General features: G+C 36.6%; 1 protein-coding gene across 6 annotated transcripts in view; it reads right to left on the bottom strand.

Moving 5' to 3' along the window:
- Nucleotides 1–24,757, bottom strand: part of LOC108699226 (homeobox protein Meis2) — a 110,703-nt gene extending 85,946 nt beyond the window's left edge. For 4 of the 6 annotated variants that reach the window (XM_018231171.2, XM_018231172.2, XM_018231175.2 and 1 more), the window contains exons 1-7: nucleotides 23,260–23,509; nucleotides 22,711–22,940; nucleotides 21,831–21,972; nucleotides 21,254–21,304; nucleotides 20,736–20,786; nucleotides 19,758–19,907; nucleotides 3,996–4,110 (exon numbers count right to left, since the gene is read on the bottom strand). In XM_018231171.2, coding sequence (XP_018086660.1) covers nucleotides 3,996–4,110; nucleotides 19,758–19,907; nucleotides 20,736–20,786; nucleotides 21,254–21,304; nucleotides 21,831–21,972; nucleotides 22,711–22,940; nucleotides 23,260–23,298 — 778 coding nt within the window. In that variant the 5' untranslated portion in view covers nucleotides 23,299–23,509. Of the gene's footprint in view, nucleotides 1–3,995; nucleotides 4,111–19,757; nucleotides 19,908–20,735; nucleotides 20,787–21,253; nucleotides 21,305–21,830; nucleotides 21,973–22,710; nucleotides 22,941–23,259; nucleotides 23,510–23,740 lie in introns of those variants that run through there. The other 2 variants (XM_018231174.2, XM_018231176.2) reach the window with 1 other exon arrangement.
- Between the last annotated feature and the right edge of the window lie 285 nt (nucleotides 24,758–25,042).

Genomic DNA, 25,042 nt, shown 5'->3' with positions numbered 1-25,042 from the left:
TACAGTGCTGTCTACATTTGTAAGGGCTGTATTCATGATGGCCTGTTAGCATATAGGAGCTCCTGCACCCTAACTTGCATGCCATTCAGATGGGCAAGTTAGAAAGTAGAAGCTGACACGAGCCAAAATGGGCTCCTGTACTTACCACCTGCCCTGAGCCAAAGTACGGAAAGATTCCTTAACTGGAAAACCCCAGGTTCCATGCATTCCAGATAATAGATCCTATACCTGTCTAAGCAAGTAACTGCTTGCTGAACGAGTGGTGTGCAGTTTATCACTCTTTTAATCACTCTTACAGTATCTTCTCTAACTTAAGTGATCCAGACAGCCATGATTACAATTTAGTATTGACTGAAATACAGCCTCATGCGTTTTACAGGGATTTCATCTGCAATTGTTGTCTTAGGCCACTGTTCCAAATGTTGACTTCTCGAAAAAATAAAACCATATCAATATGTGGCTGGCAGAAGTATGAGTAGTTAATAAAAAAATGCTTTCCTTTAAATATATATTTGTGATGTCTAGGGTTTCTCAGACTAAGTGTGGCTTTTGACAGGAGTTACAGCGAACAGTTAACAGAATAATAACTACAGAAATAAAGAGCCTTCAGCAGTAGCGTGTGAATAATGTGCTGGAATCTTGTGTGTGTAATCTGTGTGTGAACCCTCTGGGCAGTTTTGCAGAACCTGCTCTAAGGGTAAAGAATTTTCAAGCTTTTTTACTCCCCCTCCACCCATCCAATGCCCTTCTCGTACAATGTTGTGGATAGTGCTCAGAGTGCAAACATTGCAAAGTTGGACATAGGAATGATAGGTAAGATCTGTGATAGAATTTCCCAGCTTGAACACAGGTGGGTCATCTAAGTTAAACCCTGTGATGCTTTAGTTTTTTAGTTACATCATCTCTATTAAAGATGTGACATTCTTATTAACAGACTTTTAGACCAAGAAATGATTTACTAACACAGGTGCTAAATCATGCACAAATGTTGTTGCCAATAGCAACCAATACGCTGCTGGTTTTGATCAGTCTTTTGCATCTTAGAAAATGATAGCGAAAATCAGATTGATTGCTATAGGTAACTGCAATGCTGCAGTTTAACTCGGGGATGCCCATTTATCAAAGTCCGAATTTATCTCAGTATTTTTTGTAAAATACGCCGACCAAATCAATACATTTTCCCGAAAATTTTATGTGCGGGAAAAAAACCTTAAAAAATCGTGAAAAAAAACTAATAGTTTGAATTTTTTGGATTTTCCATCCCAAAACTCTAATTTTTCAGATTTGTACCCGAAAAGCAAGAAATCTTCAGATTATTGCATGAAATCCAACGCAGATCAAGATATCTTTGGGACTTCTCCCATTGACTTATATGAAAACTCGGCAGGTCTGAGATGCCTGCTTTTCGGATTCAGACTTTTTCCATCCTCGGGGCATTATAAATCCTGAAAAATTTGTGTTGTTTTTTTTCCACTAAGAATTCGGATGTAATACCAAAAAACACAAATTTTTCAGGTTTTTCGGAGTTTAATAAATAACCCCCTTATTGTATCAAATTAAGCCCCAGGATTGTAAAACGTCAGCCCACTAACTGCTGCTAAACTGCAAACAGTCGAAATTAAAAAAAAAAAAAAAATATTTCCAAGTAAATAATTGTTGAACTTACACTATACTACACACATGCAAAGGATATCAGATTTTAAGTGAAATAACATGGCTAGATCAAAGCAAAAGGACAAGATAGGAGCCTACTCACACATGATTTATTATATGTATTATATATTGTGCCTATATAGGTTAAAATGAGTTATGGTCACAACATGGAACCCCCCATGTTATTGCTGCACAGACCTCACCACCCCCACATACATTCATCAGAAAGTCTCATGTTAGCTTTTCCAGTCCTATTAAGTATAAATCATATGGTACACAGTGCTCAAAGCAGTAGGTTCCCCTCAATCCTCTGTTTTTGTTACCTATTAATCACCAATTTGCCATTAGCTTTACTCACTACTGTCTAAAAGAGCGATTTTGTCTCCATAAAAGCATAATTTGCTATACCTCAATTACTTCTGAAAGCATTATGGCTAAACTGAAGGTTAGGTTGATTTTGTGGAGAATGTCTCTTAGCTTTCCTGTATAATAATGGAGGCCCATCCCAAAGGTAATCTAGGGTGAAGTTTGGGTTGCTCTATATATTATTTGAACTATGGCTAAATGGTAAATAACATCAGTGTTTTGAAATATCTGTAGTTTTTTTCTTAACCAAAGGAATCACAAATGTATGACGTTAAAGGGAGTGCTTGAAACAAAAAATTCTGAAAACTCTGGTCTAGAATAAGGCAAAAAAAGTGGGATTCAGAACAGGTTCCCCTACTTTAATGAGTATAACCTCATGAAGCTTTTAGTAATAATACAGCAGCTTTAAACTATTTGCCCGCAAACAAAAGCAAGTAAAAACACAGGACTGAATGCATTCCTTTATGAGAAAAGTGGACAGACCACAGAGTGAGATGTGCTAGGTCGGATGACCTTCCAAATCTGCTCATTCAGGTTCTAAAATCTCACAGTTTGCTTACATATTCAAACACAATCCTATGAGCATTCAATAAAGGTCCAACAGCACACACTGCTTATTAACAGTTACCAAAATTCATACAAAAGGCATGCAGCATAATAGTGGGAGGTAATTAGAAATGCCACATGTTTGGATTATTAAAAATACACATCAACTAAATGCTCAATACCTACCTCTCCTGTTGACTCACAAATATCAAATTTAGTTGGCTTCATATTTTGTAAAAACAGTTTCCCCTCAATAACAGCCCCAGAGAAGGGATCTTATCTATAGTCTTAAAAGCCCACAAGAGACATTGCTATTTATAACCTCCCACTAAACCTTCTCTAAAGACAGTCAGGATAGTGTACACTTGTATATGCTTCACTAAAAGCTTGAACAAAATTTAGTGGAGGTGGCCAGAAACATGACTCAGATTCATGAAAGTTTAAAAAATATTGAAATGCGGTAGATAATTTACAGTCAATAATTCTATATCATTATCAATCAACTACAGTCAATATAAAACTGAAATCTCCATAAGGAACAAACATCCCAAAGAAAGATGTGGAAATATTCCTTATGCAGAGCAGCTTAGATTTCAGTACAGTGCATTTTTTTTAATTATATTCCTGCTTTAAAAGGGAAATGTTTGCATATACTAAGGGGGTTATTTAATAATGTTTCTAATATTTTTATTAAACCAAGCTTGATCAAACTCCCATCCATGATATCTTATTTATCAATAAAATAACTCAAAAAGGTTGGGTCAAAAAATAAATCGAAAACCTGAATTGTATGAATTTTTCCTATTAGATGCCTTATTTTTATAAAAAAAAGTCCATCCAAACTATAATCTACAAACCAATTGCACCCTATTTATTATTTAAAAAAACACAATTTAATCGGATTGGAAACAAACACAAAAAAATCTATCGAAAATCCAAATGATTTTTTAGGAGTTTTTTCACGACTCGCTTGTTTTTTTCAAATTTTTGCCCAAAAAGTCTGAAATAGTTGGATTTTCGACTATTTCCAGCGCCGACCGCAGAAACTTCCAAATAGGATAGGGACCTCTCCCATTGACTTATATATAACCTCGGTAGGTTTGAAATGCAGGATTTTCGGATTCAGACTTTTTCCATCCTCAGGGTATAATAAATCTTAAAAAACGTCACGTTTTTTTCCCACTAAAAATTTGGATTTTATAGTGAAAAAAAACTAGAATTTTTTTGAGCTTTTGGCATTCAGACTTTAATAAATAACCCTCTAAGTGTTTTCAGACAATATATACATTTAATTAAATCTGAAACTTTACGAACTACTAAAATGTCCTATATATATGTAAAAAATAAATTATCCTTTTTTACTTCCTTCTACTATGCCAAACATTACTAGCTGATTTCAGGGAAACACCAGTAATAAAAGGGTATCTTACCTTGTTCACTGCTGTTGTCTCCACTTTGGGAAGCATGACCACCACTTGAGGGACCTGGGGTACCTGCAGAATGCGTGGAAACCGCATCATCATGATCTCGCCACGAGGCAGGATTCTGACAAGCCCATCAAAGGAAATTCAACAGCAGCATATTAATTGTTCATGGGAAGAAAATAATTGAGAAGAAAAGTGTTAGTAAGGGAGCATAAAACAATAAAATTAAATAAAGTGAAGGTTTGGTTACATGCTCAACACAGCCTGTACTGAGACTTTATACTCTCCCTGAAGCTACTGACTGAAAGGCAGGAACAAAAGTCAATAGGTGTTTGGCGTCTTTATGTTTATGAAAATGGTTTCAAAGTTATTCAACAATGTATTTGCTATTGAAATCAATACCTTCTGACTGATCATATTCTAGGCACTACTTGATCTGACTCCTGAACAATGTAGCATAAACCAGATGATTAAATCCAGGAGAAGAACTAATTGCAACATTGTTACAGAACCGGGGGTAACAGATTATATTCACAAATAATACTACTGAACATTTTTACTTAATGTATATTAAAACGTATCTTAGACGAAAGCAAAGAGCAATTTGCAGAGAGCCTTTATCAGTAAAAATATGCTTTATTCAAGAAATGTTAATGGTTACTTGCCAGACAAAATCTGTGAAGCATGCAGGCCACTTTTTTATTGTCATGGAATTCTTATGCAAGTCATTATAAACTGCAATGGGGTATAGTATTCCCTATACAGAGAAATATCACATATTTTGTGATTAACAGTATCATATGTGCTACATCATTCACTGAAATGTATGTATTATAGTTGAATGTAGGATTTTTTAAGGACATTGGAAAGAACCTCAGGGCTCCTTGTATATAGGCACTAAATTTGCAGTATGCAGCATATAGTATTTTGGCGATATATATATATACTTGCTTGTCCTCTCTTGTCTATTTTTATCATTGATATTCCCTTCTATAAGTCAAAGACATGTCTTATTCTAAGTGTATTGCCTTTTCTACAAGTATTTCCATAGACAAGGGCAACATGACCAAAAATCAGGCCTTGTAGAGAAGGTTATATTTCTTCATAACTTATATAAGGAAGAAGAGTGTTGTCCTGTTTGCCTGCTCCCAGAAAGCCATATGGCTATCAAGGGACAAGTTGCCAGTTACTCACTAGACCTTGTACTGCTTCTAAGTGGTCATTTAAAGGAGGGATTACCAGATGGTTGCCAGACTCCTGCTGTGTAACATGTTATGAAACTGAGATGTAAATAGCATACCAGATGCTATGTGTATACTGGCAGGAAGAATGTCACCTCTGGGTGAGAGATGCACACATGCTGCACATCATCCTGTAATATAAATATATATATAAATATATATATATATATGTGTGTGTGTGTGTGTGTGTTTGTTATTCAGTGGTTAGAACTACAACCTTTCAGCACAGAACATACACTATGCACGATCTCCACATATCTGTGTGAATTTCTTCTAGGTACTCTGTTTCCCACCACAATCCTAAACGTAAAAGCAGGTTTACTGACTCCTTATAAAACACAGCGCAGAGTGTTTAAGAGTCATAATTTAAGTTTGTAAAGTCACTGGGGCAGTGACTCGTGTGAATGATGAACAAAGGTGGTGGAAACAAACACAAGGATATAACAGAATATATAAATATGTTTGTGTATATAGATAGGCATATATCAGATAGATAGAATGAGAGAGAGAGAGAGAGAGAGAGAGAGAGAGAGAGAGAGAGAGAGAGAGAGAGAGAGAGAGAGAGAGAGAGAGAAAAAGAGAGAGATAGATAGATAGATAGATAGATAGATAGATAGATAGATAGATAGATAGATAGATAGATAGATAGATAGATATTATTACCATGCTTATAAGGCAGGTTGTGGGAAAAAATATCAAATACAAGAACAAAGTTATACACACTGATTTTTTTTTTTTTGCATCAACATATTGTATCTGCTCAATGGTTTAGAGAACACTAGTGCACCAAGACTATTTAAAGCTTCAAAATGGGTCCAAACCCCATTGAGTTACAGATCCCAAAACACACCCTATACCCTTAAACAAAGTGAACATGAAAAAAAAACCATACAAAATTCACCAAAGGAGAGAGAAAGTGAAATAATGTAGAAACGTATCTAGGAAATAATCCACATGAAATATAACAGTTCACATCCTGGAACGTCTGTGTGCATTCTACCAGAGTATCTATTTGACAGCACAGATGTTGGTGCTGAATTTTGTATTTAGTTTGGCTTGTGCTCCCATCCCTAGTGCAGCTGCACTAGTCTTGGGGTTGTTTTAGCCCTAATTGGAAGGAACACAGGACTTTGTGCCTCTACACTATGCTTGCCCTTGCATTTGCTTCTATATTTTAGTAGGAGAAACACTGTGCTGTATGCAGGCTAAACCTCCAATAATTTAGACCCCAACTGGAGTTGTAAACCAGAAAATAAAATGCAGCCATGCAACCTCAACGCAACTTCTAAGCAACTATATATATATATATATATATATATATATATATATATATATATATATATATATATATATATATATATATATTAATGCTGAATTTGTTCCGACTTAGTACACTATTAGATTTTCAGAAAACAGTGTTGGTGTTTTGTAAAAAAAATAATAATTACAATATTGACTATGAAAGAAGCGTAACGCCAATCTCTGCAGCAATATGGAAGGATTGCACAAACATAAGAAAGGCCTGCTTTACTTGTCACTTGTATGTGAAAATAACAAGACTAATAAATATACGTTAACACTTTTATTAACCATTCCACCCAAAGTACACTTACTCTTGTACAGTGGTTGAAACTTTCTGAAGCAGAACTTATTTACATAAGCCAAACTTCTTTCAGTGGAAGCTTTACTGCATTACTGACAAAAAAGTGCCCTTGTAATAACCGAAGCTAGATATAAGCAGAATAAATGGGAGGCTGCACATGTCCCATTACCTTTAAAGAGCACCACGTTGATTCACCCTAAACAACAAACATTCACATGCTGATGCTGATGGGTTTTTTTTTTTGTCTTAATGGTTAACAAGTCTTTGAACAAAGGAAATGGGATAATTGTAAATGTCTTAAATACAAAGAAACATTGGGGCAGATTTATCAATATTCAAACCCCATTTATCAAATATGTATATGTAACAGAAGTATAACCCCATTCTCTTCAACGAATGTGCCCTTTAGCATGCTTATTGTGGTCCAAATAGCCACTGCCTGATGCAAAGGGGAGAAGGGTTTCAGACATCGGGTGTCGACGTTGGAATTAAATGAAGTAAGAAATGCACAACATTTTTACATAAAAAAACTGCTAACATTCCTTCCCTACAAATAAAGCGAAATTCTCATTCGATTATCTCAAGTTTTGTCAAGCTAAATGTTATACATGTATACGCTGACTATAAAATATGCACTTTCATGGAAAATAAACATATATTTTACTATCGGTATTCTGTTAATATCAAGGGACCAGCCTGTTTGTCAATACTCAGAAGCCTGTTTACATTTTCACTGTTTGCTATGTAATTTTGAAGCCATCTAGTGTTCTGAAGTACACAAGTTTAAAACATGCAATAAAAGTATGATTTTCTTAGGGAATTAAATTAGAGTTCAGTCAAGAATGTTAAATATAACACGACCCTCTTTACATTAGACACTCAAAATGGATTGTTACAGTCATTCAGATAGCTACAACTCAAAAAAAGTTCTATTTTAACAAATGCAATCAACATTAATGCCAATTTTAACAAATATTTTGCAATTCAACAAACAGCTTAAAAAGGAATTTTGACATATCCCCCTTATTTATTTTTTTTATAGTTGTTTGAAAATGTTACATACTTGTAACTCTTTAAGCTTTAAGTCAGTGGACAAAGAAAGTATATTTATGCAATTTGTGACTAACTGGTGGCTGTTAACGATGGAAACTGATAGATAAACAACAGTTTATCGCCATGTTTTTAAGAAAATTAACTTTTAACATAGTATACCTGACTCTAAAGTTACGTTATCTTTCCTTCCAACTTAATACTAAGGAATCTTAAACATATTTTACCACCACCAGATATCAATACATGAAATATGACCCATCAGTTTTTTGGATATTTATCCAATCAAATTTTTAGTTTAATCCAGGATTGTGACAGAAGGTGATAACACACATGCACATTTTCACACATCGAAAGAAACTCTTTCTGCACAAGAAGCAATGCAGTCATTGTTTGAACATACATATATATATCTATATATATATAATCCAGAAAACTTCCACATTTCTTTTGTTTATTGATACAGTAATATCACTAATTATAAGAAAGTAAAAGGTATAACTAGATTTTCAGAATCGTGCTGAAAAAAGACATTTGTTGCAAAACATGCATGCCATGAACCTTATATTATCATGACATCAAGGGTGACAGGAATAAGTTACAATTTATGCTGAAATACACAGCAGTGTAGAACTAGTTATTAATTTATAAACCACATAAATATAATCTACTAAACACAAATATTTAGGACTACACAAGGGTTGGAGCGCACATGCTTTAATTTTTGTATCAGTTAATGTTGGTATCATTGGTTGCTGGTTTTGTCCTAGTGTACATCACTGCAGAGTATGCTGGAGCTTTACAAATACTTTGTTAATTATAAATAACCCTACCTTATAACAATAATGTTATGTGAATTATAGTATAATGTATGATTATTATTAACACACATTTATAGAGCAATAACATGTTCTGCAGCACTGTACAATGAATGGGTGAATACATTGAACAAACAGGTTACACACAAAAAAAACAAAACAACTGATAACCAATACAAGAGGTAAAGAGGGGCCAAGCTAACAATCTAAAAACAAAGCTTACAATCTAAACAGTAAATAGACAAAAATTTTAGGAGATTTTTAAGTTTCATGGCCTGTGGCTTTAATTAGTTCTATGGAGCTCCTTGGGAGACAGAGAAACTATAAATGTACATGCAGAGTTAAAAAACAAAAAAAACGGAATAATTAACACATTTTTATAAGGCACCAGCATATTCTGCAGCACTTTACATTTGAAGGGTGTATAATCAAACATACAAATTGATACAAATACTGATCGATACAAAAGGTAGAGAAAATAAAACCTAAACAAAGCCTAAATCATGTCTGTCTTTTTTAATAGTTACGGAATAGAAAGATAGTAGAAATGGATTTATATGAATACATAATACACACACATATATGTGTATATATATATATATATATATATATATATATATATATATATATATATATATATATATATATATATATATAAGTCTGTATGTATACAAGCATAAAAAGCGCTATTCATTCAGTGACTACATCCAGCACTTGATTACATTATTATATTAAACAGCTAACAGTTTACGTTTCCGCAGACAGGCATGCAGGAGAATTTTTAATAATTTAAGATACAAATGTATGTTACCTCTATCTAATTGTGTTAAAGAGAGCAGTTTCCAGGTGAAAAGCTGCGAATATTGAGCAGCCTGATACAAAGCGGATGAAAAAGACATCCAAGAAGCAAGATCCCTTGGGAAGGCATTTTCTATTTGCTGGGCTGGAGCCCCGCAGCTGATAATGCAAGTTGTAATTAATATAAAAGCAGGAGACAATATGGGAAGAGCATGTACTTGCACTGCCACAAGAGATCTCTGTGCCTAGAATGTGTTTCTCATTTACACACCAGCCTGGCTCACAGTACTGTTTCTTCAATAGGAAGGTTAAAAATTGATTTTGCAACATCATTGGATTTTGCTAAACATACAAAAGATGGTGGTGTCCTTATTTTCAGGGGAATCCCTTGTTATAAAAAAAAACTGTTTTAAAAAAATAATAATTTAATACACATGGATGGATAGATAGATGACAAATAGATAGAGTCGGTTAGCCAAAAAGAAAAAATAAATCTGAACTAACGCCTGAAAAGCGATGTAAAGATGCATGAGCTGCAACTATTTTATTCTAAATGACTTCTCAAGGCTCTGCATTAGCAAGATGTTGAAATTCGATCACTTACTCAGTGTTATTCCATCTGATAGACAGTGTAATTCCATCAGATCAGAGGAACATTGCCATACCTCCTTCAGCTACAGATTGTAAGCTCTGGGGACCAGTTCACATTTCTCTACAGGTATAATGTACTATTCATTTGTCATTTTTAATTGTATTTTGGAGTTGTAGAATAGTAACACCCAAGTAACAATGTCAAAGATTGTCCACATCCTACAAATTCCATCAGGAACATTGCCATATCTCCTTCAGTCTACAGATTGTAAGCTCTGGGGACCAGCTGACATTTCTCTACAGGTATAATGTACTATAATTTGTCATTTTTTAATGTATTTTGGAGCTGTAGAATAGTAACATCCCAATAACAACGTCAAAGATTGCCCACACCCCAAGATTCTTAACTGAATATATCTGATGAGAATATTTACACGTCATACTTTACTAGATACAGAGAGTGTAGCACTTGTCACAAATAATTTCCAATTCCTTTAGTTATGAAAAGTGCAGTCCCTTTCAGAATAATGCCATTTGAGTGTAATAGCATTCCTGACAGAGATAGACAATGGAATTTCTTGTCTGATACAGTTCAAAATTTGTCAGTGATATTCCCATCAGATAAAAATCATTTGTATCATATACACATAAGAACATTTCTGCATGGCATACACTTGTCCCACCAGCAACATGGTGTAATATCATATACAGTATGGTTATTTTTCTGATGCATACAGCCCCACACCTCATTTTATATGCATACAGTATGCACTTAATTTCTACACTGTACCACATCAACCAGTGTGCTTTTAATATCTTAGTACCCACTGGCACTAAGCCTAAGTAGCTAATCTAACTATTGAATGGGTTACACACAAAAGCCATATGTCAGCTCTATTGAGACCAACTACTCTGGTTTTTCTTTCTTCATTTGTTCTTCACAATGCAGGCTATAGCTAACATTATAATGATCAACTACATAAAGACTCCAGACAAAGTATACTTGCTGTAAAGTTTCAAACAGTATCCCACTGAAAGTAATGTTTCCATCCTATCAGAAGATATGAACAGACAAGATATATGGCCTATGCTACATTGCCATTGGAGTAGGAAAACTAGACCACGTGCACAAATTGGGTGGGTGGCAGGTACAGAATTCAGAAACATTCATTCGTTCGCAAACAGATCCATTGATTTTGAGGATCACATGACTTCTGTGTGACTGACCATAAGACAGTCCCTTTTATCTCTATAGAATTCCATTGTCTTATGTCTTTTATGATGCAATTAGCCATGAGCCATATTAAAACAATATATTTGTGTTGTATCTAAGAACATTTCATTTAACTGTTGTGTACCTGAGAGCTAAGGACAAATTTATCTCGATTTTATGTAATCTTTTAAAAGTTAGAATAACAAAGCTGGAAAAATATGAATGCCTTACTGTTTTTGCATGGAGATTTGCATACCACCTCGCCATATGAATCAGGAAGGGATCTTTTCATGGCAACAGACGGACAAAGATATTGTGACCACCGCTGTTCTACACCACACAGCATTGACAGTCAAGACGGCCTTGTGTCCCAACCGATTCATTCTATAGAATTTGCTTGTAATGTGGAATGCACAAATAACATATGGTAGTAGACAGTTGTTGGTTATATATGCCTGCCCTAGTGTTATTATATTTTAATTACTATTTTTTTTTTTTTAAAGGATGTCCTGCCATCCAAGCTGGACATGCAGATCCTCTTCCTTTGATATTTTCATTGGTAACTTTGCTAATTAAGTCAGTGTGAAGGAGTCGGGATAAGCAATATGCTCCAGTAATACTATGTTACTATGGTGCAAACATCATGATATTTCTCTTATACATTATTTTATCACTAACTCTTATGTTTTTTACTCTTTACTCATTTGTTACTAAAATGCAAGCCATAAATTACAAATTTGTAATTACAGATTACAGATTTGTATATCATTTGTATGTTTGCTGTATATACAGCATTCCTTTGCATAGTGCAAGGAATATGTTTGTGTATTAAAATTAAGTAATAATAATCTCGGATTTACAGTGGCACAGATTTATTTTGGGTGCTTTTCAACAGACAATCACTTTAAATAGCTTGTACAAGGGATTGGCAAAGCAAGCAATGAGGCAATTTTTCACTACCATTGCATCTAATCCCCTGCCAAGTATAGTATAATACTATATAATTTGCCTACATTTAAAAACATGCTTATGTTAGTCAATCTTACAGCAGTAAGTATATATAAATGAAATCAATGCTCCTGAAGCCAGTGCTAGTATGAAGTATACTGTCTCAAACACAGGGGATACAAGCTCCAAATCCTACCGAATGTCCCAATAAACGTTCAACAGTACAATTTTATCCCTCCCTATGTACAGCAAGATAAAGCTAAATGCAAACTACACAAACATGTTCCATCAAATAAAAACTGCCAGTCTTATGGTTACTGAAATAAGACCCCTAGGATGCACTGATACCCTTTGGCTATGAGAGGCACAGGCAGAAGACCACCATTACTACACTACCGAGCACCTGAACACCCTTTGTTATATCTTGAAGCAGACAAAGCCTGATTATGGCGAACAAGTTTTACATTATGAATTATCTAGCAGGCAGATGGCAATCATGAATACCAGAAAATGCCATTAAGCTAATTTACTGTGCTTAGGCTGTTTTTAACTTAAGCAAGATCAATTACACCAGTAAAACCAAATAAATATATGTCCTCTCTAAATCTGTTTGAATAATGCTGCAGTAAAATTTCCTTTTAAATGATTCAGTGTTTCAACATGTAGATGAATTGCTGTACATTTAAGTGCATAGGTGGCATTTGGTTACAGAACTACGACTGCGAGCGTGCCCTATAAACTCAGTTATAGGGGATACAAGGAGTTACTTCACAGCAGCTGGAGCATTCACTGCCCTTGCTTTATAAAAAGGTTTGAAAACTTTCTTCCTTGGAAAAAAGTTTTTTAGCTTAAAAAATATAGGCCATGAAAGGTAAAAAATGGAGAGTTATTGTCATAACAATACATATGCCAGAGTTCATCTATTTTCACAATATAAATTCATTTCCTAAAATTCTATTTACATAATTGACACTGAAATATGTTCTCTTTATTCCTAAAATAAAATCTTTTAAGCTGTTCTGTTAGCAATAGGTCCCTTGATGTGGCTAGTATACAATTTCTAGTACTCTTCCCATATAATCAAGGTGTGAAGGATGCTGGGAGTTGTAGTTCAACATAAAATGGGGACTTGCGGTTAAGTAAGAGATATTTAAACATCATCTAGTCCAAATCCTATTCATTTTTAAATATCATATCATAACCATTGTGATAAAGAATAATATGAATTGCTGCTGCAAATAATGCTGTATCTATGACAACATCAAGCTTATTTACTTTCTTTCTGCTCTTAACCATGTTGTTAAATCATTTTCAAAACAAGTCACATAGATCTTAAAAAATATATAAAGTCATCTCTCAGCACAAATACTTAAATGATCTTACTGTTCAGATTTCACTTTATGTGTAATCAGCATCCAAGCAATGGAGTAAAAACAAAATCAAGTTTTTTTAAAAAAAAAATAAAGACATAAAAAGTAATTAAATAGGACAACAGGATTCAGTTACATTGTATTGCAGTTATAAACAGGATCATCTTAGAGTGGTCTGGGGATAATCTCTTGGGGTTTGTTTTTCAAATATAAAGTATGGATATTTTTCTTATTCTCCAGTGTTTAGGAAGCTGTAATTGTGCTATTCAGGTTCAGAAAAGTTATTGCAGCTGAAATCACTAAATTGCATTTTACTCTTCTGAGCCTTCCAAACCCGTGACCCCATTAACGAGAATTGGTATTGAATTTTAGTTATTCATATCCTGGGCTGAACATTTTGACCGTCCACTCATGTGGGACAAGTTATATACAGAAACTGTAGGTCATTTTTGTCTGATGTTCAGCACATGATTTCTAGTATTGCTATATAATATGCTATTTATTTTAAGGTAGATTAGTGGAGAGTTTGTTAAGTATGTATGGCTAAAATGCGAGTCTTTGTTATCAGCTAATCTAGAATTATATATTGAAAAACAAAGATTTTAAAAACAGACTATTGAATTAACACAGAGAAAACATTTACTGGAACAGAAGTTTTCTTCACCAAAGCAAATATACATTTATGCTCTCTGATTACTTAATTAATGGGTGTATATGAGCATTACAATACTCTCTTGCATAAGTGTGACATGTCTAGCATGGAACATTACTACTTAGTACTGCTGTTAAGTATTATTTGTTCTGAGTTGTGCCATGGCCCTTTCAATGCCCTGTGTAACCTGTTGATACCTCCTGGATTGTAATAATTATATGAACAACAAATGAGCTGTATTGTTGATTTCATATTAAGTCATTAGGATCCCATATTGAAATCAATTAAGGAATCCCTTGGATAAAAAACCATCATATCCCTCATACTATAAATGGGTCTCTTTAAAACTCACATAACTTCAAACTTGGGAGAAATTAATATTATTAAGATGATTTAAAATCACCACGACCTGCAATTTTAAATCAAATAATAAGATACAAAAAAATCTGTCTGGAAAAAAAAAGGATATGTACATGGAAAACTTTGAAAAAGTTTTAGTTGATTTATTCAATTTAGAAACTACTTAATTCAAAGTAATGTAATTTATCTGATCGATAAAAATATAGTGTGTGTGCGTGTATGTGTGGAATTTGTTTGTAAATGTATATGCCTACCACAGAGTGCAACTGGTGTGGTGATGAGGGGAGGAGGAGATATCATTATAATTTATCGATAAATCCCTCACGGCAAAAGCCAAAAGGATGTGCCATTTGTTGTTGACAACATACAGAAGTAATATGACCTAATCAAGGCTGTTCATCTGGGACCTTCAAGATATATATATATATATATATATATATATATATATATATATATATATATATATATATATATATATATATGACCCCCCGATGTGCCTATGCGCTCCAAAGACTGCAATGTATGATATCATTTTGATATATTTCTGACCAAGAACATGTATATGTTAACTACATGGTCCACTGTGAGTAAAAGGTTGGACTGACCTAACCTAATGTGACATAGAGTAGTTTCATAGTTTTAGACTTTTACACAGAACCTTACTTTGCTGTCATTACATCGTTTATATAAACAGTTCTGCTGTCTACACACCCGACCTATAGTTCCCCATTATCCTGCCATATGTCTTCATGTACCCCAAGACCAGGTTAACTTAAGTGACAAATAATTGATTCAGCTAATGCTATAAATTTTCATACTACTTTCTACGGCAGAAGATATATTTATATATATAGTTGTAGAAGATTAAACAAACTTGACATTTTCTACTATTATCTACTGCCTAAATACAGGAATCTCTCCTAACAGTTTGCATATCTTTATCAAGTTTTCTTTCCATGTACTAATAAATGCCTCAATGAGTTTATTTGGCCCACTGGCTAAAAAATGTATTTCACACTGCAGTCTCTCGTAACAGTAACGCGTGTCTCACAAGTTCCCAAACACTGGCATTGGATTTATAGAGCAATGTAAAGCACAACATAATATTGTCATGATTTATAAGACAATGAGCAAGAGATATAAAGGAAAATAGTGTCAAGTCGATGTAAGTGTGTGGCTAGCAAATTCTGAATTAGTGGCAAGTAGTCTGGGGAGAAATAACAAACAATGGCTCTAAAGAGTGCAGTTTAATATGCAAGAAAGTGAACTGAATAGTGACAGAATATCTTTGTAAATTACTTAATGTGTGAGAGATTTACTAAAATGGTAGGAGATTCAACGCATGAGACAGTGATTAAATGTGAGAAGAATCTAAAAATTTGTGTGAAACAAAATGATCAGCATTCCCAGCTGGTATAATTTCAACAGCCTATTTCCATAATATACAGGACTGCACAGCAAATTGACACTGTGTCGGGCACTGATAACACTGAAACACCATTTGCCTGACTCTATTAACTCCTTCCAGGACTAAGCCCCCCTGATTTGCATTAAAAATGACAGGGGGGGAACAAAATACTTAAGTAAATGAGTATAAAGTATAATAAAGACCAATACAAAAATCTGGAGACAGAAAAACACATATGCCATGTATGGGGAGGTTACACTGCTTTCCATACGCTCTAGGCGCCCAATTACACACATACGCTACTATTTAGATCTTGCAAATAAGGCAATGAAATGGTTAACCACAAAGGACATGCTGTGTACTCTCCTGCTCTCCAGGGGTCAATAGTTCACATATTCAGGCCCTATTCAGCTCCATTGCAGTCATAGGCAAACATTTAAACTCTTCCACTGACGCTTTTTCTCCGTATAAATAAAATGTCAATCGTGGTCCTTCAAAATTTCCCCAGAAGTTTGCAAAGGACAAATATATATTTATAGATAGATATGGAACATTTATATATGGCATCTACAAAGGGTTATCTGTTCCTCATAAAGATGTACACAAATGAAGCCATTGCAACAAAGAAGATATATATATATATACCTTTGAGTAACTATCTCGCAGGGTTACCATGTCAAAGTGTTGCGTATACTCTTGTATTTCAGAGCACACAGGGAAGACCAAATGGAAAGCTGAATCTGCGGCCTAAAGCACAGCTAGCCCATTTTGTACATGCCTAGGGTTAACCGAGCACTGACAATCTCTGAAGAGGGTACATATTAAATGCACATTTGGTAGGACTAAATAAACATCAGTTTCTAAGTAATCTCTTTATTTATCCCTGTCCAATTAAAAAAAAAAACACAAAATTATTTGCAACCAGGATGTATTTACTCAGTGCAGGACCACAGGCCCCAGCAACCTTCAACTGAATTGCAACTCCCAACATCAACCTGACATCAGGAGTTGTACATGTATGATGTATACAAATTATTTTTGAACTTTTGAACAATTTAATATACTCCAAGAATTATTTTCAAAATGCCAATCCAACAAGGCTGGCACAGGCGGAAATGATCAGTATCTACTTCCGGTGTTGTCGTGCGCATTATCTGTGTCGTATCTGCTCACTTTTGGCGGGAAAGTATCTTCACACGCAAAACGCTGTTTGAGCAAGTGCCAGACTGGGATCTGGGCGCACAGCTTTTTTATTTTTAATTGCCTGCGCTAATTACTTTGCTTTCTATTTATAATAAAGTAACAGTCGTATGACATTAAAATATAAACGGAAGGCAGCTTTATAAGGAGATACTATTACAAACGGATTAGTGAGCGTTTCGTAGTAAACAAGAGTTTGGGCGGGGACCGAATGAGTTATAAGGCACATTTCCTCCACTGCTAACAATTTACCACCGCCCAAATCTTTTACATTGGGGGGCCCAAAGTTCATCGCCATTATAACACGGCTTACATCAGGTAGCGCCCAAAAGCATGAATGCCGTTATATGAAACGATTCGTTTTAACTAGGGAACATTGGTTTTGGCTGTTACCATCTGTCAAATCCGTAGAATGGGAAAGGAAGCCTAAGTGAGCGGGGGCAGGGATGGCCAGGCTGCACGGACAGCTTATCTATTACTATTGTTCAACCCTTAACCCAGGCACCCCCCTCAGAGAGCGGAACTTCCATTTACCCTGTTTATATAGTGTCAGGGAGATACCATCTCAAGTCATCGCAAGGTGGGACTCATCAACATATCCATCTCTCATTCCCCCACCCCTCCTTGTCGTGGATTTGGATCCCTCTCTATTAAAGTTGCCTAAAGTAAATCACAATAAGTAAATAAGTACTGATCACGTATCATAGAGCCCATATCTGATCGCACTGCAGTTACAACACTGGACGTGGAAGGCGAGTTTGATTTGCTGATTTGATACACGTGTTATTAGAAAAGGTTATTGGTACACACAATTTATTCGTTTATTTTATTCTTGCTAATCGCTTCAAGATATTCTCCAGACTATGGAGATTAAAAAAATATATTATTATTATTATTATAAGCGCCAGTATAGATGTTTTTGAAACAATAATCCAATTGATAAACCACCACTACATACCAACAATGTACGAGGACATCTGGAAGGCCACGGGCTAACACACAAGATCAACAACAAGCCCACCATCGGTAGGGATGGAGGAACAGCAACTGTTATCAATACAGCACTGGGCACAAGCCCTTTCCTAAAACCCTTATTTTATTTTTCAAGTGAATAAAGGGGATGTCCACCAAAAACTGTATCTGTTTTGTATAATGCAAAAAAAAAAAAATTGTCAATATACATGTATTCAAATATTTGTTTTTAAAGTTACAGCAGTAATTGCTATTAAAATCAGTATCTGCTTGGCTGGTTCTAGTCTCTGTAGTCCTGGCTCTTACAATGTAGCAGAAGTCAGCTGGAAAGAGAACTGACTTTTAAACCACACTGTATCAAGAGTCAGAACCAGACAACAGAAAGCCATGTACAAACATTGCTTTGTTTTTAGTTGCAGTTTACATTCACCAATAACTTTAAAAACCATAAAACATTTGCAATTCATCGATGCTCTAACGTTGCTAAGAATTACATTTTTTTTTTTGTATTATCCAAGCAAACAGTATTTGGGTGGATAACCCATTTATAGTGTTGGCAATCAATGACTAATAATAATTCACGCAGCCTTCCATAATAGAATAGTCGATTGTTGTGGTAGCACACATGGCTACTGGGGTAAATTAGTCGCCAAAAATCGCCTCTTCTTCGGGCGACTTATCTCCCATAATGCTTTTATTTTGAAGGGCTCAAGCTCCTAATAAAAGAAATACTATTATGTATATGTGTATATATATATATATATATATATATATATATATATATATATATATATATATATATATTTCTTTTATTAGGAGCTTGATATATATATATATATATATATATATATATATATATATATATATATATATATATATATATATATATATATATATATACACAAACACAATAGGGAATGAAAGCACTCACGGCAGCTAAGTTAAAGCAAGTTTTTACTATAAATCAGCAAGTTCGGACATATATATCTATCTATATATAGATATATATATATCTATATATATGCACTGCATTGGTCACATAGAGAAGGCTGCCTTCAGTATACCAAGGGTTTAACCATTGAAGTTGCAAGAAGAAGGAGCCAGTCAACCAAATAAACACCGACTGTGAGCAAAAGTACCTACCTATCTATAGCAAGACTATAATTCATATAGGAACTGAACTTGCATATAACAGAATTAACCAGTAGGACAAAATATTAGAAATTAGTTCTGCTTGTTTTGCATCTTTACAAAACTCACTTTCTTCCCTGTATAAAATGGATCTATATAGATATAGATATAGATATAGATATAGATATAGATATAGATATAGATATAGATATATATATATATATATATATATATAGATATAATGAAGCAAGCACAAGGTGTGTGTAGTGGGCAAGACAGAGCCTGTAAAGGGCTCATGTGACAAGCCAATCCATGTAGAAGACTGATATAACATGGTCCTATGCAGTTGCACGATGAGACATGGTATTAATGGCATCTAACATACATGATAAGATGATTGGCGTGGGACTCACATGGTCAGCAAGGTTTGTGGAGGACCCCGAGAGTTCTTCGTGGTCAGATTTGGAGCTTCCGTCCCTTTCATCAATCACTAGATCTATGGGCATTTTTCCTTTCAAACAGCTGATGTATCGATGGCAGAAATTATCACACAGTTCATGGACCTGAGGGAAGAGAGGGGGGTGTGGGATAAAAGCAATCATTTGGTGCGGCTGCTCCTTTCCATGAGTAACAATTATAAAAGACTGTAATAGTTACAAGCAAGGAAACAATAAAGAAATGCTAGCTGCGGATATTATTCTCCAGAGAGCTGCCAGCAACAAGTAGAGAGGAGAGAGGTGGAGAGGAAACGGGGTAAAAGAAGAGCATGGGAGGAATGGACACAGCAGGGAATCACAGGGGGGCACAGGGCACTCACCTCCCATTTCTGGCAGTTCAGCCCTAGGTAATGTCTAATTGGCACCAACACAATATGATTTTAGGGAGATCACATTTTCAGAGGCGCAAATGACACCCAAGTGCTGGCTATAATCCTATGGGGGAATCTCTTGGGCAAAATAACATAAATAAGCTTTGGTCGTTGGTGGAACCTGGGAGCTGCAGTTAAACAACAGCTGGTGGCATGACTTAATGGACTGTATACAGTGCTTCTATGAAGACAACTCATACAGCAACCAACCCCTCCCCACCAGGGCCACAGTGCCCAGCCAAATGTGCCTTTTCCTCGAATAAAGAAATAGAAACAATGTAACAATATCTTAGCAGATGTTACTGCATCCGCCAGTAGATACATATTTCTGTAAGTGATTTCCTTATAGATAGCAATAAAGATGCACACACACACACCAGACAATTATTAGGGCTTTGGGGCACTTTGGAGCAATTAGGCTAGAAGAATGAATCGCACACAAACAGAATGGCACAATGTATACCCATGATCCATATAGATCAAGAGCAAAGCAGGCCATGCAATAATCAGACACTTATCTTACCTTTTCTAATTCCAAGAGGTGAAACCGCAAGACCTGGATCGCCTGAATCATCTGTAATGAAGAGAGCTGGATTTATGTTGGGACAGGTGCTGGGCTAGCTGGGAATTCTCCTTATTCTGGGCCAGGCTCGGGGATCCCCCCTCTGTGTGCCCCTGTCAGGGGGAATACTAATTATCCCACATTTAGCCCATTCCGCCGTCACGCCTGGCTACTTCTGATCAAGTGTAATCCTGCCCTGATTCCTGCACATTTCTCATTCACCTCCTGCCTGCTAATTCAGTGCCATTAATAATCTGAGGGACAGGCAGGGCCACAGGTGGTAGCCCCACTGTACAGGGACCCCGAAAGTATGGCACATTACTAGTGCTTAGTTTCGCCTCCGTGTGCCCTGCTATCCATGTACACAAAATTAAGCGTAAAAACAATTTCAAATATCTCTTGTTAAATATTACAAGGTTTTATCCACCCACAATAAAATACTGACTTAACACTATCCAAGGGGAAGTAAAATATCTCACCAAATTATCCAACTCCGGGTTTGAAGAAAATAGTGGTTTCTCCGCTCGGACCTGCGGGAATACAAAACAAATCAGATACTGCAATTTGCCCTAAATGTAGGGATTACCCAAGCAAGGATAAATTATCATATATGTATATATATTAGCAAGGGTAACATCATATACGTATATATCCATATTGACAAGGGTAATTTATCATACGTATATATATATATATATATATATATAATATATATATATATATATATATATATATATATTAGCAAGGGTAAAAGATCATCCATTTATATATAATACATTTATATTTAACGGTTTTGCGCAAAGGACAATTATTTACTGATTTTAAGAACATAATGTGTAAAAGGGATTTTCTATCTAAATAACATTGGATGAAGAGAAGTTTAAAATAGCAGTGGCAATATGAAAGCCAAATATAGATAACAGTAGCAACTGAATTCGTTAATTCGTGCGATCTTTAGTATAAACTGTAGACTGTACAGTGTAAATGGCAGCATTATTACCAGGATGTCTAACACATGCGTTTTAGTTGTGGGGTGCAGAAGTCGCAGCACCTGACCTGTTTGGCGAACACAGCGATATCTTCATTAAAGGAGTCCGACGAACACACATCCCCTCCCGCGACTCCCGGCTCCCGCGGGGTACACGTCGCCAGTTCACATTTCTCAAAAACCAGAGCTAGCAGGGGGAAAAGAGGGTGTCTGTGGGTCACCCAAACAGGAGAACAAAGAAGAGAAAGTGTTTTAGCAATGAACTGGACAACAGGGAAAGCACAAAGGCGACAATAAGCACAAACAGCTCGCTATTACTAATATCGATTTGTGTCGCTGGCACAGTCGCACACAAGGCAGACCTGTTTGTTTTTATAGTGCAAGGAAGATAAATGTCATCGCACATAGAGTGCAACGTCTTCCCGAATAATCCCCAGTCCGCTGGGCTGACTTTGCACATTGCAGGCTCTTTAGGGTAACATGACAGTTTGTATCAGAGAAATAAGGGATTATCAGTTTTTCTCTTTGCATAACAACAAGGCCATTTTAATCCCCTCTTTAGTTGTTCCTTTAATCCTTAATTGGCCGGAATTAGAATCCCTGTGACTTCCCCTAATGAAGCCTGAGTTAGTGGCTTTTACGCACGGGCCTGGAGCAGCAACTTTCCTTCCCAAACCGCAGAGCGCACAGCAGCCCCTTTCCCTTTCTCTTCTCGGCTTTGCTCTTAACCTGAAATTCCTGCTTTTGATGCCGAGTGTGGCTGGGAGTTTTTCCTGTAAATCCACCCTGATATTCCCATGTGCCAGATGCTTATCTCCTCACTCACTGCTGCTGCTGAATTTTTACACAGCAGCCCAAGAAGCCATCCCGCTGCAAGTATGAACTCTCCCCTTCTGGCCCCCGCAATTGACTGTAAGCCTGTGTGCCTAGCTGGGTGCCAGTACCTACCCGTAAATGGCATCTTTGTCCCGCTTTAGGGCATCATTCACAGCAGATCCCATGCTTGTGGGCATAACATTTGGGTGGGGGGCATGTGTTCCATAGTGCTGGCTGGCATGGAGGGGGGGTCCGTGGTTTAAATGGTGTACCGGTGGGATAGGGCGAGGGGCATGGGGGTCGCCGTACATTGACGTTGGCACCCCCACTCCGTCCATGCCATAGTGCGGTAACTCATCGTACTGCCAGAAAAAGAAAAGATGAATTTAGGGGAAATACAGAACATTTGCCAAGGATACAGTAACAGAAAAGGAGGAAGAGTTATTGCTAGGAGAGACAAGGCCCGAGGAGACAGGCGAAATAGAGGGATTAAATAAACAGTAAAATAAGTGCCAGCAAAAATATCAGCTGGATGGAAAATAAAATATAATATTAAGTCATCTAAATGTGCAAATTAAAAAAAAATCCAAAGATGTAAAAATATGTAGAGAAAGGGAGAAAGAGACAGAAAGGAAAATGGAAAATAAATAAAACTGTAGTTCCATGGGGTAAGGAAGTTACCAGGAACATTGAGGCGTGTGTAAGGTCTTTACAGCTCATCCAAAAAAAATCACTCTTCCCGAGAAAATAGTTGTAATAATAATAATAATATCAATAATAAGTTATTAGGATCTACAATTCTCCGATAAAATGTAGAAAAAATAAAAAAATTTATATTTGGAAGAAAATGTGTTAGAAGAGAAGAGTGTAGGAAGCGAAGCAAGAGCAAGAGACTGGGCTGAATGCTGGGGAAGGGGAGAATGAGAGAGTGTGTGTGAGTGAGAGAGAGAAAGAGAGAGAGAGAGAGAAGCAGAGAGAGAGAGAGAGAGAGAGAGAGAAGTGGTGAGAGAGAGAGAGAGGAGATACCTAAACACTAATCACTCATATTCACTCTTTATTAAACACACAGTGATCCCTAAATCTCCCTTGCACCCCCTTCCCACCCCCAGGTCATACAGCAGCCCCAGAGCACAAGGATATAGCTGGGGGCAATTAAACCTACCCTTTGCGCCATCAATAAACAGCTGTCCGGCAGCCCTAGGGTATCTCCTCGGCCCCTGCTCCCAGAATAAAGCCTCGCCAGTCCCAGCAATGGGGGGCTAGGGGGTGTAAGAACCAAAATATTTCTTGTTCCTGCTGCAATCCAACAAAGATTCTTTAGCCGGCTCCGAGAAGATAAAAAAAAATGCTATCAAATAATCATGTTAATTCAGAAGCCAATGCGCGGGGGTGGGGTAAAGGCTCCTGGTTGTCCTTGTTTGTGTTTAGTTTTTTCTTCCTTTTTTTTTGTTTTTGTTTTTTTTTTTTAATCAAATGATCAGTAGGAAATAAAGTGTCCAAAAATTCCAAGTTGGGGGGTCAGTGGCGGCCCTGGAGGAGAGAGCCACACGTACCCAGAGTGAGGACTGTCATGGCTCTCCGCCACTTCAGATGTCAATCAGAGGCAGAGCATGTCAGCGCGTTGAATGAGGGATGGTGGCAGGAGAGGAGGAGGAAGATGATGGTGATATTGATGAAGATACGATTGAGCAGCAAATCTTCCAACCCCTCTCTCTCTCTCTCTTTCCTTACGCGTCTCCCCTGCTGCTCCTATCTCCTGTAAACTCCTCTTGACAGCTCCCTACAGATCTCTGTCTCTTTTATTTTTATTTTTTCCCCCAGTGACACGCGGAAAAAAAAAATTCTAGATCCAAATGATGAAGAGAAACCAATTTAGTAAAAAAAAAAAAAAAAAAAAGCACAAATAAATATATAAAAAAAAACTGGTTACAAAAGGCAATGAGAGCAAAAGAGCAAAAGTGCTTCCGCGTGCAGAGAATGTGGAGCTGAGTTGGGAGGATGAGGTGGGGAATTTCAGCCTGTCTCTGGCAGATGACTGACTGCTGGCAGGTTGGCTGCTGCTGCCTTATACAAGAGACTCAGTTTGTTGAGCTGATCGGCGGGAGAATGAAAATGACGGGACCCGGAAGTAGAGGGAGCCAGTCGTACGGCACAGACACATGGAGGGAGGCAGAGACTAAAGAGGCAATGCGAGGGGCGGCGTGCAATCAGCAAAGCTCCTGCTAGACGGGCAGGGCCAGGAGGCAGGCAATGGGAGGCTACATCCACAGCATTCTCTCTCACAACTCATCCTCTCCCTCTCCATCCCACACAACCACAAAGTAACACACACACACCACCTTCCCATCAGCTCGCCAGCGATTTCTTCACGATTTTAGCTTATTCTCTGGAACCAGGGGGACACGGGGGACAGTCACAGCAGGTTATTGAGCTCTGTCATGTGACGTGGAGAAAATTCAACTCA

The sequence above is a fragment of the Xenopus laevis genome, chromosome 8L (genome assembly GCF_017654675.1).
Source record: "Xenopus laevis strain J_2021 chromosome 8L, Xenopus_laevis_v10.1, whole genome shotgun sequence".
NCBI lineage: Eukaryota > Metazoa > Chordata > Amphibia > Anura > Pipidae > Xenopus > Xenopus laevis.
The sequence above is the reverse complement of the archived record's forward strand: the minus strand, read 5'-3'. Positions and strand labels throughout refer to the sequence as shown.